This window comes from Lethenteron reissneri, chromosome 34 (genome assembly GCF_015708825.2).
Source record: "Lethenteron reissneri isolate LAM-NWPU_2019-01 chromosome 34, ASM1570882v1, whole genome shotgun sequence".
Classification (NCBI taxonomy): domain Eukaryota; kingdom Metazoa; phylum Chordata; class Hyperoartia; order Petromyzontiformes; family Petromyzontidae; genus Lethenteron; species Lethenteron reissneri.
Window position 1 is genome coordinate 3,763,286 of NC_083812.1, and position 14,147 is coordinate 3,777,432.

Here is a 14,147-nt window from a genome sequence, read left to right on the forward strand (position 1 = left end):
TTATTTCGCGCCGTCCGTAGCCAACCGCGCTAATCTTGATAACACACGCCTTTACCAACGTAACATTCCCAAACACTGCTTGTGTTGCAGTCGAAATGTCGTGAGAATTTTATTGTTTTATATTTTCATTATTTTATTGTTTCCCTTCTACGTGACTTTACCGAAAGAACCAAGAATATATATTCCCAAACAAGTCCAACTTACTGGAAACTGAAGACTAGCTTGCGTACACAATTCGCTTCTATAATGTATAACGTACAATCGTCGCTTTAATAAGTTTTCAGGATATGTCAATTGTACAAAAAACCTCGCCGCATGCCTCATTAACATTGACTTCATCATCATCATCAATGGTGGCACAGACTAGTCCTCAGTTACATAACCCTGATTTTGTCATGATGATGGTAGGGTTGGCATAAGGTGTAAGCGTCTCAGTGATCATCATGGGACCTCCCTTGCCAGTATCAAAATATACGAATAGGTTTTACCCTTTCTGCCAATAAAACAATTGTGTTAAGATGTTAAAACACCAAACTGAAACCTTTTGCAAGAAATCATGTCCTGCATTAACCACATATACTGGTGGTGAACATGATACTGGCAATGGAGGGCCCATGATGTAGCTGCTCACCCCGAGCTCTCAATGCCCTGATAGTGGCATTGCCTTTGTGATGTTCGCCTTTTGGAGTCCTCTGGTCTAACACTGTTTGAGACTAGGCTCTAAAGAAAGCTGTCTCTGGTGTGGACCAATCAGTTTCAAAGACAATGCATATACTCTCAGAGCATGTTTTTTGTTTGCATGTTCACCACAAGTATATGTGGTTAATGCAGACATGATTCCTTGGAAAAGGTTTCAGTTTGATGCTTTAACATCTTAACGCCTGTTTTATTACACGCTTTCATTTAACTCACTCGGTCTGTTGTTGTTGTCGTTGTTGTATCCTCAAATCTTGTAACTCAATTTTAACCCGCTTCCCAATGTCGTATCGACTGCAAACTTGGTATATTTATGTCATACTGATGACAATACTATATTCTATAATAAAAAAAATAAAAAAATATTTTAAACATTATTTTTTATATGTTTTGTTTCGGCTTGGGTCTAATTGTCCACAGTCAATTGACGTTGGCTGTAATTGGCCATGGTCCCTTACGTTATGGCAAGCTTCCAGGCCACTTCCTGGAGTCGTGAAGTTCTTCCATTACTTGTACATTTCATAAAAGCGTGTTTTGAAAGAAGTTTTTAAAATATTACTTATTGCCAGAACGGGTAAAACCTATTCGTATATGTATTAGTGATGTTATGGTTCACTTGGTAACACTGACATAGTGCCAATATATGTACAGTGCTTAAGTAGGCTGACATTTGGAGCAGTTCCCATTCAGAGCATAGACGAGGCCATGTCCTATAAGAACATCAGCCTAGTACAATATTATTGATAAATGTGGTGATATTTTATTGATAACACTGCTGCATAATTGAAGCAGATTATTAAGTACAACATATTTTATCTGAAATTCATCTATATTGTAATACAATTCATGTGTAAGGTTCATTGAAATGTATTTTCCATTGCTGTGGTTTCATGACTTTTCACAATTGCAACCCCTACTCGGCAGTGAGCATGTTCTATTCATATTAAACTGAGTGCATGTAAAGCCAAAATGAAAACAGTGACTTTTTTCAAGTGAACAATGGATTTTGGCTCAAGACGAACTGCTTTAGGAAGAAGGAATTCCATGCAAGGCGATGGAATGTAGAGGTTTATCCTTTTCCAGGGGGGATATTCTACATCCTGCTTCAGCGTGTTAAGTTAAAGCACTTAGAGTTATGTGCCATTTGTGCTAAATATGGAACATGGTTGCATGCCATTGACAGCTTCTTATGCTACGTTGCTAAATTTAAAACACAACCATCTTTAATTGTTGTACAGTGCTTTCCTGTAGCCACAATGAACTCCAACTCATGAACGTTTTGCTGTATTTGTTTGCCGGAGAAAAGTAAACGCCTTGTTTGCTTAAAGTATACCGTGTCGCAAGATTTAGGAGCAGCATAGTCCAATACAGTACATGTTTATGTTAGTGGCGTCAAAGTATTGGGTCTAACAAGCACATGTACATGTATGGTCCTCTGTGGATAAACAAAAAAAACGTTGCATTGTTCAAGGCGAATCTGAATTACAGTTCAGTGTGGTCCTGATGTCTTGTAATCCACTAAAACGTAATATTTGTCAAGTCAAACGTATTTAAAACAGGAATGAATATGCAAAGGAAACACATGGGGTCAATTAATGGGGGATCGTAAGACATCTGGACCACGCTGCCGTCTGACGTTCACGCTTGCAACGACTGTAGCACGGTGCCAAAAGTGTTGACGCCGTTTGTGGCATCAGGTTATAGCATAAAGCTGAAATTAATTAAACTCATCATACGTAATTCTGTGTTCCTAAAGCCTCAGCGTCCCACGTGTACCAAGCTGAGAACAATGCTATTTCGTGAGCACTGTACTAACCTCCCGACGTCATTGCGAAACAATTTCAAGTCTAAAAAAATGTAGGTAGGTGCGGTTGCTGTTAGACAAGTTCTCTATCGGGTGCGGTCCAAAGTGCTCTAACGCTCGTGGCATATTTGATTTCCCTTGTCCACCATTCGTATTTTTTGTAACAAACAACTCAGAATGAACCCCGCGGTTACCACATTTGTGTCCAAGTACTTTGAAGCTGTGTGAAGTTATTTTGACTTTAACAAAAAATATATATGTAGCAGCAGATACGTGCACCGATGGGGTGTCTTAGTTATTGGTTACTGTCAATTTGATTCAAGTTCATTTTTAGCAGGTCAGAAGCAGACAGGAACTCATCGAGTTGAATTATTTCACTTACGAGAGTAACCTTTCAGGCAATGACCGTTCACTGCACATAAACGACGGTGCTTATGCACCACTTGCCTGCACAGAACCGAAAGTGTAACCTTAATAACTTCAGCTGTCCAGGGAATTCATTACACACATTAGTAATTTGCACAATTCATTTCATAAATCACTTTACTCATCTACAATAGAATATACCGTAATCTAAGTCTCTACAGGGAAAGAATCAACATCCCATAGCCCATTATTCCAGCAGAGGCCAACTACATTTTTGAACAACCCCAGTATTCCAAATATGGACCTCATTTCAAATCTGTTAACCAGGAGCGTATGACCCGTGTATGCATTGTGTTACTTCCATAGTGCTGGTACGTGCACATGAAAATATTTAGCCAATAAAAATGTCATGCAGTTGAAATCCATAAAATTGTCATTGACGATTTCTAGACTGTAAAAAAGTAGGACTGTTTCTAACATTTTCAGGATGTCCCCGGTTGTGAACTGCTGTGTTACTGCACAGTACCACATTTCTATTGGAAATATACGTACTGTATACGAATCTTGATACTTAAATTAACTGGATGACAATACAATTATACATTAATCAGCTTTAGCTCGAGAGCACGTCTGATTTAAAATAATGTTGTTATTCCATTAAGATCCTTTGTATTCACTCAATTATGCGTTCCAAGAACATTTCCTCAGCTCACTAATCAGAGCTGTTGCTGAACAGGGTGGTCTAGATGTCATGTAGACCCCCATTTAATTATGTAAAACGTAAAAAAAATTAAGAGTCAGGTTTATTTAAAAAAAAAATAGGGGTCAATTAATTGTGGGGTCACAATACATCTGCACCACCGTATCCAGGGTACAGAATCTCCAGTCTCACTCAGCAGATAAGAATGAGTTACACATTAGGTCACACTAATTATTCATGATTATTTTATAACCCATCTAAATGTTTCGTGTATGTAATGTTGCATTGTGTTTTGTACTGTAACAACTGCTACTGTACTCAAATTAAAATCTAAAATAAACCATACGTGTATTGTGCATCTTACATTCCTCATCCAACTTAAGAGCGTGCCAATACAGCACTCTAGGTGTGTTCTGGTGTTGAGCTTTTTAAGGTTGAGTATTATTTGTGTCAATCTGGTTGATTTTTCAAAATGTGTACAATACACAAATAAACAGCAGTTATTTAAACACAATAGTCCGTTGTGAAGTGCTGTACCGTCGTTTAATTTACAAATGCATACTTTATTTAATCCACATTATTGTAATATGGTATAGTGCTTGTACGTTCGAGTAACGGGCATCGAAACACAAAGGTTAGGGTTTTACGGATGCAGATTTAACAAAAAATACACTACACTGGCACCAACCAGTAGTACCAACCGAGGAGTGAAATAAGAATTAAATCATGATGAATAAGTGCTTGGGCTCAGACAAGATGATAACATCTGCTGTGACAAAAACTTTAACAGTTGCAATTTATATACGTGACCAATAAAAGTGATTTGACATCCTTTTCGAAAAAGAGTGGTAGGTTATCACTTCCACATACAGAAGTTCAGTTTCATAGACTAAGATCAGTATCCAGCCAGCACATAGCAATTCATTTTTTGGGGTGGATTCTTTTTTATATATAAAAGTTTTGTGTTACTATTTTCGTATTGATTTGAGATTTTACTTGCTTGTAAGTTGATTTTCAACTCCGTTATCCTAAATGTAACATTCGCCTCTCAATGAAAAAACATTTGCCTCAATCAGATTTCACTCTCACGTGCACAATTCAATACATGGTGAGCATGAGATTCAATTGACAAACTGATGCATCTTTACATGCCTAGCATCAATAAAAAATAAACTGATACTATTGTTGAAAACTATGGATTATACATATATAAATAAGACTTTAGTGATTGCAGTACAAACTGCTGTTTGTCTTCAAATATAAAAAAGCATAGACGAATGGACTTTCAAAAATGTACTGTATTTCTACAAGCAGAGACAACCCTACGTTTGATAATTGGTTTTTTACCCTTTTATCTGGGCAACAAAACTGACACCTTTTTTACAAGGAGTCATGTTTGCATAGACCACAATACCTGCAGTCATAATGCATTATGATTGCATCTGGTCCAAAGATTAACTGGTCAACGGAATTTGGCCCATGTCCACAGACATTCTGGCCCAATAATTATCTGTCATATACACCAGTCGTTCCCAACCTTTCTGGACCGATACAATGACAGTAAAAATAAAGGTTACCATTATCAATCCTAGAAAAAATGAATACGGACCATAATGGACCAATAACATGATCAAAAGTAAAACTGCAGTACTCTAAACTGTAGTACAGTAATGTATCTGCAACAGTTCTCTGTGCACTTCCCTTGGCATTGAAAACCAACACGGGTATGTGGACTACAGATTGGGAACCACTGCCATAGATTATTTGCGAGTGGTTCCCAAGAACCATTTTTACCATAGGATATCTTGCCAAAGAATGTCCAATTACTATGTGTTCCATAGACTATCTGATCCAAGAACGATTAACCTGGCCCATAGACTACCTAACCTATTGTCATCAAACTATGACGATATCTGAGATGGTTATTGCCTATAACATCTGGCAGTTCTACGGCACTCTGTTGATGAGACACGGTATGTCGAAACCGGTCCAGAGTTTGCTTATACATTACTGATCAGTACTGCTGAAATTATTCACTCACAGAAGGCCGCTGGGCCGATGGGTTGTGTAATTTTTTTTATTTTATGTAGCGAGACAGATATATGAATGAGACATGTTGTTTGTTCATCTATGTTGTAGAGTACTGGTCTGTTGCAGAATCTGCCATCGATCAAATCTGTAAATGACGAGAGAGAGAAAATAAATTTCCATCACAACAGAAAAAAATGTGAATTTTTTGGCATTTTTTGAGAATTTGGGATCCCAATAAACGGAAGCCCCCACCGGGTGAGGGGGAGGGGCAGCCCCCACCCACGTGCGCTCAAGTGGCGTCGCGTAGCCGCAACTGCGCATGCGCGCCTCACGCAAACGGAATTACAGTGGGAGCATCTCCCATCCGCACGTCGGCTACGGTAAGAATTAACGATAGCGTTTTGTTTAAAAACAAACTTCAAAGATGCCTCGTGTCCGCACACAATTGCCGTCCTTTCGTTTTAGCAGTCTACGTCGCGGGCATTAGTTTCCATCCCCTACTCCGGGAGTCGCGTCGCGATGTTTGGCACCCAAGAGTAAAACCGCGATGTTTCACATCAGGTGTGTGGATTACTTCTCAATCGATTCGTTGTATCCGCGTGTATTTTGTGTATGTGTTGTGTGTCATGTAAGGCCCGATAATAGCCGGGAAAGTTCTCGTCAGGCGCGTAAAGTCAAATGCAGCGGTGCATTGTGACGTACAGTTATACTGTTGTACTGTACACCGTTTGGCTTCGCTGTGTTGATATATAGCAGTAAACTTGTCACCAACTTATGATAAGCGTTAGTATGGATCAATAGTGGTACCGTATTTTGGGCTATCTGCTTTACTATACGGGTAAGGGAGGTAAACTCCGCACGACGTAAGAGGTTGGTGCCAGGAAGATGTGCGCGCTACTTGAGCAGACTGGCACAAGTCGGAGGAAAGTGAAAACTAAAGATGACAAAATTATAGATTTGAAGCTTTCGTGACTGCAATGATTTATACTCTTCGGTTTTTTCGGTAAAGTTACGTAGGTAAAAATAAAAATAAAAAATAAAAATAATAATAGAAATCAAATAATATCATTTTATTATTATTTTATTTTTACCTACGTGACTTTACCGAAAAAACCTAACGACAAAATGTGCAGTGGACCACCACCCCACGGGCTGTCTGCATGGATTGTGGTGATGATGGTGAATGTAGGTTAAAGGGGCAGCCCTGCAATTGCGTGCTCGCGCCACTGCTCGCAGGAAGGGCTTTCGCCATCGACTCGGATTCGAGGGCTCTAAAGAGCGCCTCTTAGAGGCAATTTGGCCTGCTGTGTAATTTGTATTTACTGATGTTGATACATTTTATACAGTACCCTACTGTTATTGGCCAATATACAACTATAATGTCATGTTGATTACACATTCCTGCGGAGGGAGCTGGTAGGAACGTTGGGTTGCTCGGTCAATGGCCAGGGTCATCGGCGGCGTGGTGTATTCCTCAAATATGGGCGACTGAGGAAGGGCACAAGCCGGCGTGAGTAGGTTAAACGTTGAGTTTTATAAGGGCACCACGGGGTGAGCAGCCCCTCCCCACCCAGCCCCCACTCAGCCCCTCCCCACCCAGCCCCTCCCCACCCTCCCCACCCAGCCCCTCCCTGCACGACGGACGGACGGACACAATAATCCCCTGTGGGCTGGTCTAACCAGGAGGTTCCTACCAGTATAACGTGTTTATATGGACTCTTATAACTAACATTCCCTGCTGGATTAAACCAAGCTACCCAGAAACCAGAATTTAAACCCCCATGAACTGAACGCTATTGGTACTGTTCTGATATGGCCATTATCACCTGAAACACTTCGCAAACGTAATGCACAGTGCTGTGATGTGCATTGTTATGATGACGTTTTGTAAAGCTTGGAGTGATTCGATCAGTTCATTGTGCAGGTTTCTGGTTGGAATGTTGCCATCGCAGACTCGTGAGAGGGGAAGGCGGCTGGAGGAGGCTTTTATCCAGCAGTGGGTTTATTATGCCTGATGACGATCTGACAGTTAAAAGCTAGGCTACTGTGGGAAAATTGACAAGTAAGGTACAGTGTTCAATTGGGCTCGTGGGGCCCACTCCATCTAGACACGTGCAATCGCACGTGTTTTGAAATTCAATTTATTTTGTTTAAAGATGTGTTATGTCCTAAGCACCTCGACAGTGATGATTTGTATGCCTTCGTCAATCTCGGCGCTTGGAAGCCATTGCACAACGGCCGTAACCTTTATAAAGTTTATTTTCAATGTGTTTGCAACATTTGTTTAAATCTTATATATTTTAGAAAATGCAACGTTTTATTGCCTCCATTCTCTTGTAAAAATGCATTCTTATTTTGTCTCTTTTTTCCCTTGATATGTTTGGTGATATCTCAAGGTCCTCTTTAAAGAATATATATGTGTAGTGACATGGAATGGGTCACTACATACAATAGCGCTGGTTGCTGGCAGAGAAGGAGATCTGCAGTTGCAGCAGCCCTGTCTGTCAGCAGGTCACGTGATAAGCCAGAGAGAGGGTTGTAGGGAAAAGGTTACAGAGGGGGCACGTGAGGGAAGCCCGGGAACCCGCTGGTAGGTTCTAAGGGGGGGGTGTGACTGGGGCGGAGCGAGGCCACGCTGGGAGGATAAAAGGGGACGCCGAGCGAAGGTTCGGGGCTGTTGCCTGGAGTGGGATCCCGTTGTGCTGCTGGAGTCTTCGTCAACGTCTTCACCTTCTTGGCGTCGTCAGTCAGGCAGTCTTCCAGCTGTCCTGACTGGGAGCTGTAGTTCACTCTTGTGAACTGTGAAGGCTGTTACTAAATAGAGTGCCTCCTACTCCTCGTGTCTCTGAGGCAGTCACTACGTATGTATTCTTAGGCTATCATGTGGTCAAATAAAGGACTGCATTATTAAATAAATGATGCATGATTGCCAGGAGAGTACTTATAGGACAGGCACGCACAACACAATTTTAGTAGATTAGTGCTGGCTTGAACTCTGTTGAGCTGGTAAACGTTAAGTGTACATTAATTGTCAATTCGTTTAGTGTAATAGTATATTGTGAGATTGCAGGTTCTATCTCACAAAAGTGTCTAAATACAGCAGGGCAGTTGGTATTTCTTTTGTAAATACAGTACAATACAATGTTAGACATTTGTGCTGATATCAAGACACCTTTGGTGTTTTACATCTGGATTTTCAAAAATGTAATTCTAGAATTTTGCCGACCCATACTGACCAACGTGCCTGGGGTGGCCTTTATCCAGCGGTTGATTGACTTGGGGTGGTAATCTATTACTACATTATTTTTTTCCGAATGAATAGATGTGTGTATGACTAGTCGCCTTGAATGTGCAAAATATTGTCTGATTTTGGAAGGTAAGCAGGGTTGAACCTTGTACTGGATGAGAGACTGCCTGGGAATGCTGGACTTTGTAGTTTGGATCGTGTAGTGTCTAGACGCGGACAGGAGAGCGATATATTCTGGAATTTATCAGTATTGAGCATTGTTTGTTTCTCCCCTTATGCCAAACACTCACTAATGGAATTGGCCAAACATCCCAATACTCCGTTAATGTTTCCGGGGTGGACAAAGGCTATTACGGTATTTATATTTTGAATCGGAAAACTTATCTGTAAACACAGGCGGATGATGGGGAGGCATAGGCAATAGTGTAATAATTACTATAACATGATAAACTTCATTTAGAGCAAGTGCCAAGCTATCGTGATGACCAACACGTATTTACAGCCAGTGGCTGCACACTCACTTCTACAGGGAATCTGTGTCTATGGTTACGTCCTTGTCAATGCTCACTTCAACACCTCACTAGATCATGAAATTGGGGGTACCTTCTGGGAATTGTCCAGCTCTGCAAATTACAAGACCACATACACAAGCAAATGCATAACACTAAATTTCTAAACAATTTTTTTTAAAGTTGTGGAGGTATTTGCAACTGTTGTTTGCCATATGCTGTGGCATAACATAATACACTGTTTTTAAAACCGTTGCTATGGGCTTGCTCTGGCTTCTAATGTGTTGTTCTTTATTGAGCTGGAGTCATGGGGCATTAGTCGAAAGTTATTTGTACAATACTGTACCATGTCGCACATACAACTCATTTGGGGATATGTAAAATAGTCCGATATGTGAACTTCTGTATAAAATTACAGTTACACTACGCACAAATACTACATATGTGTGGTTAATTGGTCAGTATGGAGTAGATTTTTTAAATTTTATATATGAAAGGAGAAGATACAGCTTTGGTGTAATGGTTAGAAGACTATACTTGCAATCCAGAAGTCGCAGGTTCAATTCAATCTCTCGGCACGGCCATCGAAACAATGGGCACATTACTTAAACCCCCACCCCCCCTCAGTCCACTAAGCAATATAAATGGGTACACCATAGCTGAATCTATTGGGAAGTAATGTGTGGGAAGGTTAAGTGTGGGTATTCCCACCTCTTCCAAGACGTCTGGCCAGTGTGGAAGGGTAAGCCTAATGCCCTCCATGAAGGCTCTTCAGGAGCCCGCTCGAGTGGAGGTCCTCCTGTTTTGTGTGGCGAGGGGGAAATAATGACGGGTTTGCGCCTTTACCCTGTATCTTTTGAAAGCATTGCAACATCTGGCTGGGCCAACTAGAGGTCACTTGAATTAACAATAGACATCTGCCGTGTAATTTGTGTCTCTCCCAAGGTGATGGCGATGTGGAGGCTCCGTGTGTACCATGCCTTGCGGGTCCTGCCATGTGCTATACGTGGTTACACGTGCCAGCACAGCATGCAGGAGGGGCAGCCTCATGTGCGCAGGATATTGGTTGCTGCGACGCTTGGAGCTACAGCTGCTTCACTGTCCACTGCCCTCATATGGAAGCAGTAAGCTGTTATGTTCGTGTGTTTTTTTGTTGTTGTCAAGGTTGGAACACTGCACCAAATTTCAGGCAATGGCCAAATTTCCTACAAAGTGCCTGATCTCATCAGATATCGGAAGCTTTGGTGGTTTGATCCTGCATAGCACTTATATAATTAACATGTCCTTGAATTGAATTTGAGAATGATTTGATACAGGAATGATTTCATACACGTATCGTGAGCACAATAATTTATTTTAATCAATGAATCGATTGAACTTGACATGATTACACTAGCTAACCTAAGAATAACAATATGGGATTGTTAAATTTTAACTATCATGTATATGCCATTTTGGACAACACCAGCACGCCTTCATCGCAAATGTTTAATTACCGTAGACTTGAAAATAACTGCTATGTAGTGGATGTGTGTGTGCGCTTTGTGTGTTTTGAAATGCATTTTCAAAGCAGTCCATTGTGAAAACGAGTACACACTGTCAACAGGGCCACTGTGATATACTTCGTGACATATCTTATAAGTGGCATGTTGCTTATTAAATGACCCTGTAGTGAGCTTGTGTGTAAACCATGCATATGAAATATATATTGTTGTTTTTATATATATTCATAGTGTTGTCTCGGGAGTTAAATTCATGTCAGAAAATACTAAGGAATTGCCTCTTGTCAAAGATAGTTGTTGAGCACTGTTAGACAAAACTAAATTAACTTTACTGTATCCTGGAAATATATTTAATGCACCATTTGCACATTCTGGGTTGTGTGCAGCCAGAGGCTTATTCTGTTTTCTTGCAGAGCTGTTGAATGATTCCCACTTGCCTGGCACTCCCAACACAACAACCCTGTTCTTTTCTCCTTTGTTTTTTTTCCTTCGGTTTGCCATGTAATGTGACACCCGGGATCGTCCTACCTGGCATTCTAGAAACATGATGAGCCCAATAGTCAATCCTTATGAATTATTACACATACTGGGGTCTGCTGCAGTCCATTAAAACCAAATATTTTTTACACAAGAGGGTGTTATTCTTTTAACAATCCTTAATATCTATAAGAGATTCCATTGGTAGGTATGTGATTAAAACATTCTGGAGATTGGATTCAAATACAGTTAACCAATTTAACTTGGTCTTTATAAGACGTGTATGATATAAACACAATACTTTGTATTGCTTCTTTGTCTAAGAAACCCATACCTCCCATAACACTGGTCTACAGCCAAAATGCTTCTGAAATAAATGTCGTCCAACTTTACTAGTTCTGCATCACTGAGAATGAAAATGATGCTTAAAATTGTTGATTGGCTCTAGTTTTCAAGATATGCTTCTGGGTCAGTTTCTACGACCCTTGACTTGGGAATGGCAGAGTATAAGTGCGTTATAAAGGGAAGGGATCTCAATTTAAACCAGAAATGACAAATAGATTTTTGACTGGATCTATGAATACATATATGACGGGGTTTGGAGAGTACTTGCTTTTTGAGCAAAACAATGAATGATGCAATCTGAACTATACATTATATGAATTGCATCATGTTATTCCTAGAAGTCATGGATGATGCAATCATAACTAAGCTTACATCCCTCTGCTGAACAAATAGCACTATATCAGCTCTAGAAATTATACAGTGTCGTGCTCTCTTATTTGTCAGTGTTTGATTTTGCAAAGGGGCACATTTATGTTTAGCCAAAGTGAGCAGAGATGCCTTGTACTTTGTGTGCACAAAGCAGATAACTTCTGCTGTGTTTGCGGTGAAGTGACTTTTGCATCACAAAAGTGCAGTATAACCACTGGTTAAGAAAGCCTATCACCTTTATTTTGGCTGCAAAATTGGAGATCAGGACAAAATGTGGTCCCCACACATGCTCTAACACTTATGCAACAAATCATCGCCAGTGGTTGAGCAGGAAAAGGAAATGTATGCCTTTTGCAGTGCAATGATGTGTAGAGAGCCAACAGATCATATCAGCAATTGCTACTTCTGCATGGTGCCTGCAGTTGGGAAAGGTATGTCAAAGAAGAAAAAGTGCATTATCCAAACATTCCATCAGCTATACGCCCAGTACCCCACGGAGAAGGACTGACGGTTCCTGATGCACCAGGCTCACTTGAGGAAGATGATGAAACTTCTGGTCCTGAATCATCAAGGTCACATGACCCAGATTTTCTCCCATCCTCTGAACCACACCTCATAACACAAGGTGAACTGAAATACCTTGTCAGGGATGTGGAACTACCCAAGAGTAAGGCAGAGCTGTTGGGCTCCAGGCTGCAGCAGTGGAATTTCCTGGCAGGTGATGTTCGGGTTTCCATGTTCCGTGACCGTCAAAAGGATCTTGTCCCATTCTTCTTCATGGAAGATGATGTTGTAGCCTGCAACAACATTGATGGTGTGATGGCAGCCCTCAACATCGTTTATGATCCAAATGAGTGGAGACTGTTCATTGATTCATCGAAGATAAGTCTTAAAGCTCTATTGCTGCATAATGGCAATGTTTTGCCATCAATTCCATTTGGTCAAGCAGTCCATATTAAGGAAACCTATGACAACATGAAACAACTTTTGAAATGCATGAACTATGACCAACATCAGTGGCAGCTTTAATGGCGATTTGAAGGTTGTTGCTCTCTTGCTTGGTCTGCAGACTGGGTACACAGTACCGGTGTTTTCTCGACGAATGGGATAGTCGTGCGAGAGATTCCCACTACATCAAGATAGTTTGGCCACTCCGACAGTCATTGGAGCCTGGGAGGAAACGTGTTTCGCATCCACCACTTGTTGAATCAAGGAAAATGTTACCACCCTTTACACATCAAGCTGGGTCTGATGAAGAACTTTGTCAAAGCCATGGACAAAACACAAGCAGCTTTCAAGTACCTCCTTGGAAAATTTGCAAGGTTAAGTGAAGCTAAGATAGAGGAAGGTGTCTTTGTTGCTCCTCAGATTCGTCAACTTCTTCGAGATGATGCATATGACAGTGCACTGCGTGGCAAGGAAAAGGTGGCATGAAAGCCTTCCAGTAAGCGGCAACACATTTTCTCGGAAACAACAAGGCGGACAACTACAGGGAATTGGTGGAAAACCTCAAGGCATACAAAAGCCTTGGTTGCAAGATGTCACTAAATAAAAAAAATTCCCACTCATCTAGATTTTTTCCCACCGAACTGCGGAGCAGTGAGCGACGAGCATGGCGAGCGATGTCACCAGGAGATTGCAACAATGGGGAAACAGTATCAGGGGAAATGGAGCCCATAAATACTTGCAGACTATTGCTGGACAGTGACAAGAGATGCTCTATTTAATTAATACAAGAGACAAGCCAAGAAGCACCGAGTAGACACTGAATAAGGACTAAACTATGTACTCCTATACATTATAGTTTTTTTCATAATACATTTTATATAACCCTTTTGCTGATCTTTAAAGTGTTGCATGAACAGGACAAGTGACATGTTATCATGTAAAGCAACCATAAACACATGAAAAACCTAGGATTACAATTTATGAGAAACTCGACTATGTACATGATAAATAGACATAAGATGTAAAAACTTAAATATCTTGGGAACAGTATATTTGAATTCAGCACATCAAAATCCATAATAAACGGCACATTTCATCTCTGCGGCAGACGTCTAAAAAATTGTAGACCAGTGTAATTGGTCAACTCGACCTG

General features: G+C 40.7%; 1 protein-coding gene across 6 annotated transcripts in view; it reads left to right on the plus strand.

Annotated features, from left to right (window-relative positions):
• Positions 1–5,871: 5,871 nt before the first annotated feature.
• Positions 5,872–14,147, plus strand: part of MICU1 (mitochondrial calcium uptake 1) — a 47,469-nt gene continuing 39,193 nt past the window's right edge. For 3 of the 6 annotated variants that reach the window (XM_061565008.1, XM_061565007.1, XM_061565009.1), the window contains exons 1-2: positions 8,296–8,458; positions 10,299–10,477. In XM_061565008.1, the coding sequence (XP_061420992.1) occupies positions 10,302–10,477 (176 nt within the window). In that variant the 5' untranslated portion in view covers positions 8,296–8,458; positions 10,299–10,301. Of the gene's footprint in view, positions 5,978–6,023; positions 6,159–8,295; positions 8,459–10,266; positions 10,478–14,147 lie in introns of those variants that run through there. The other 3 variants (XM_061565004.1, XM_061565006.1, XM_061565005.1) reach the window with 3 other exon arrangements.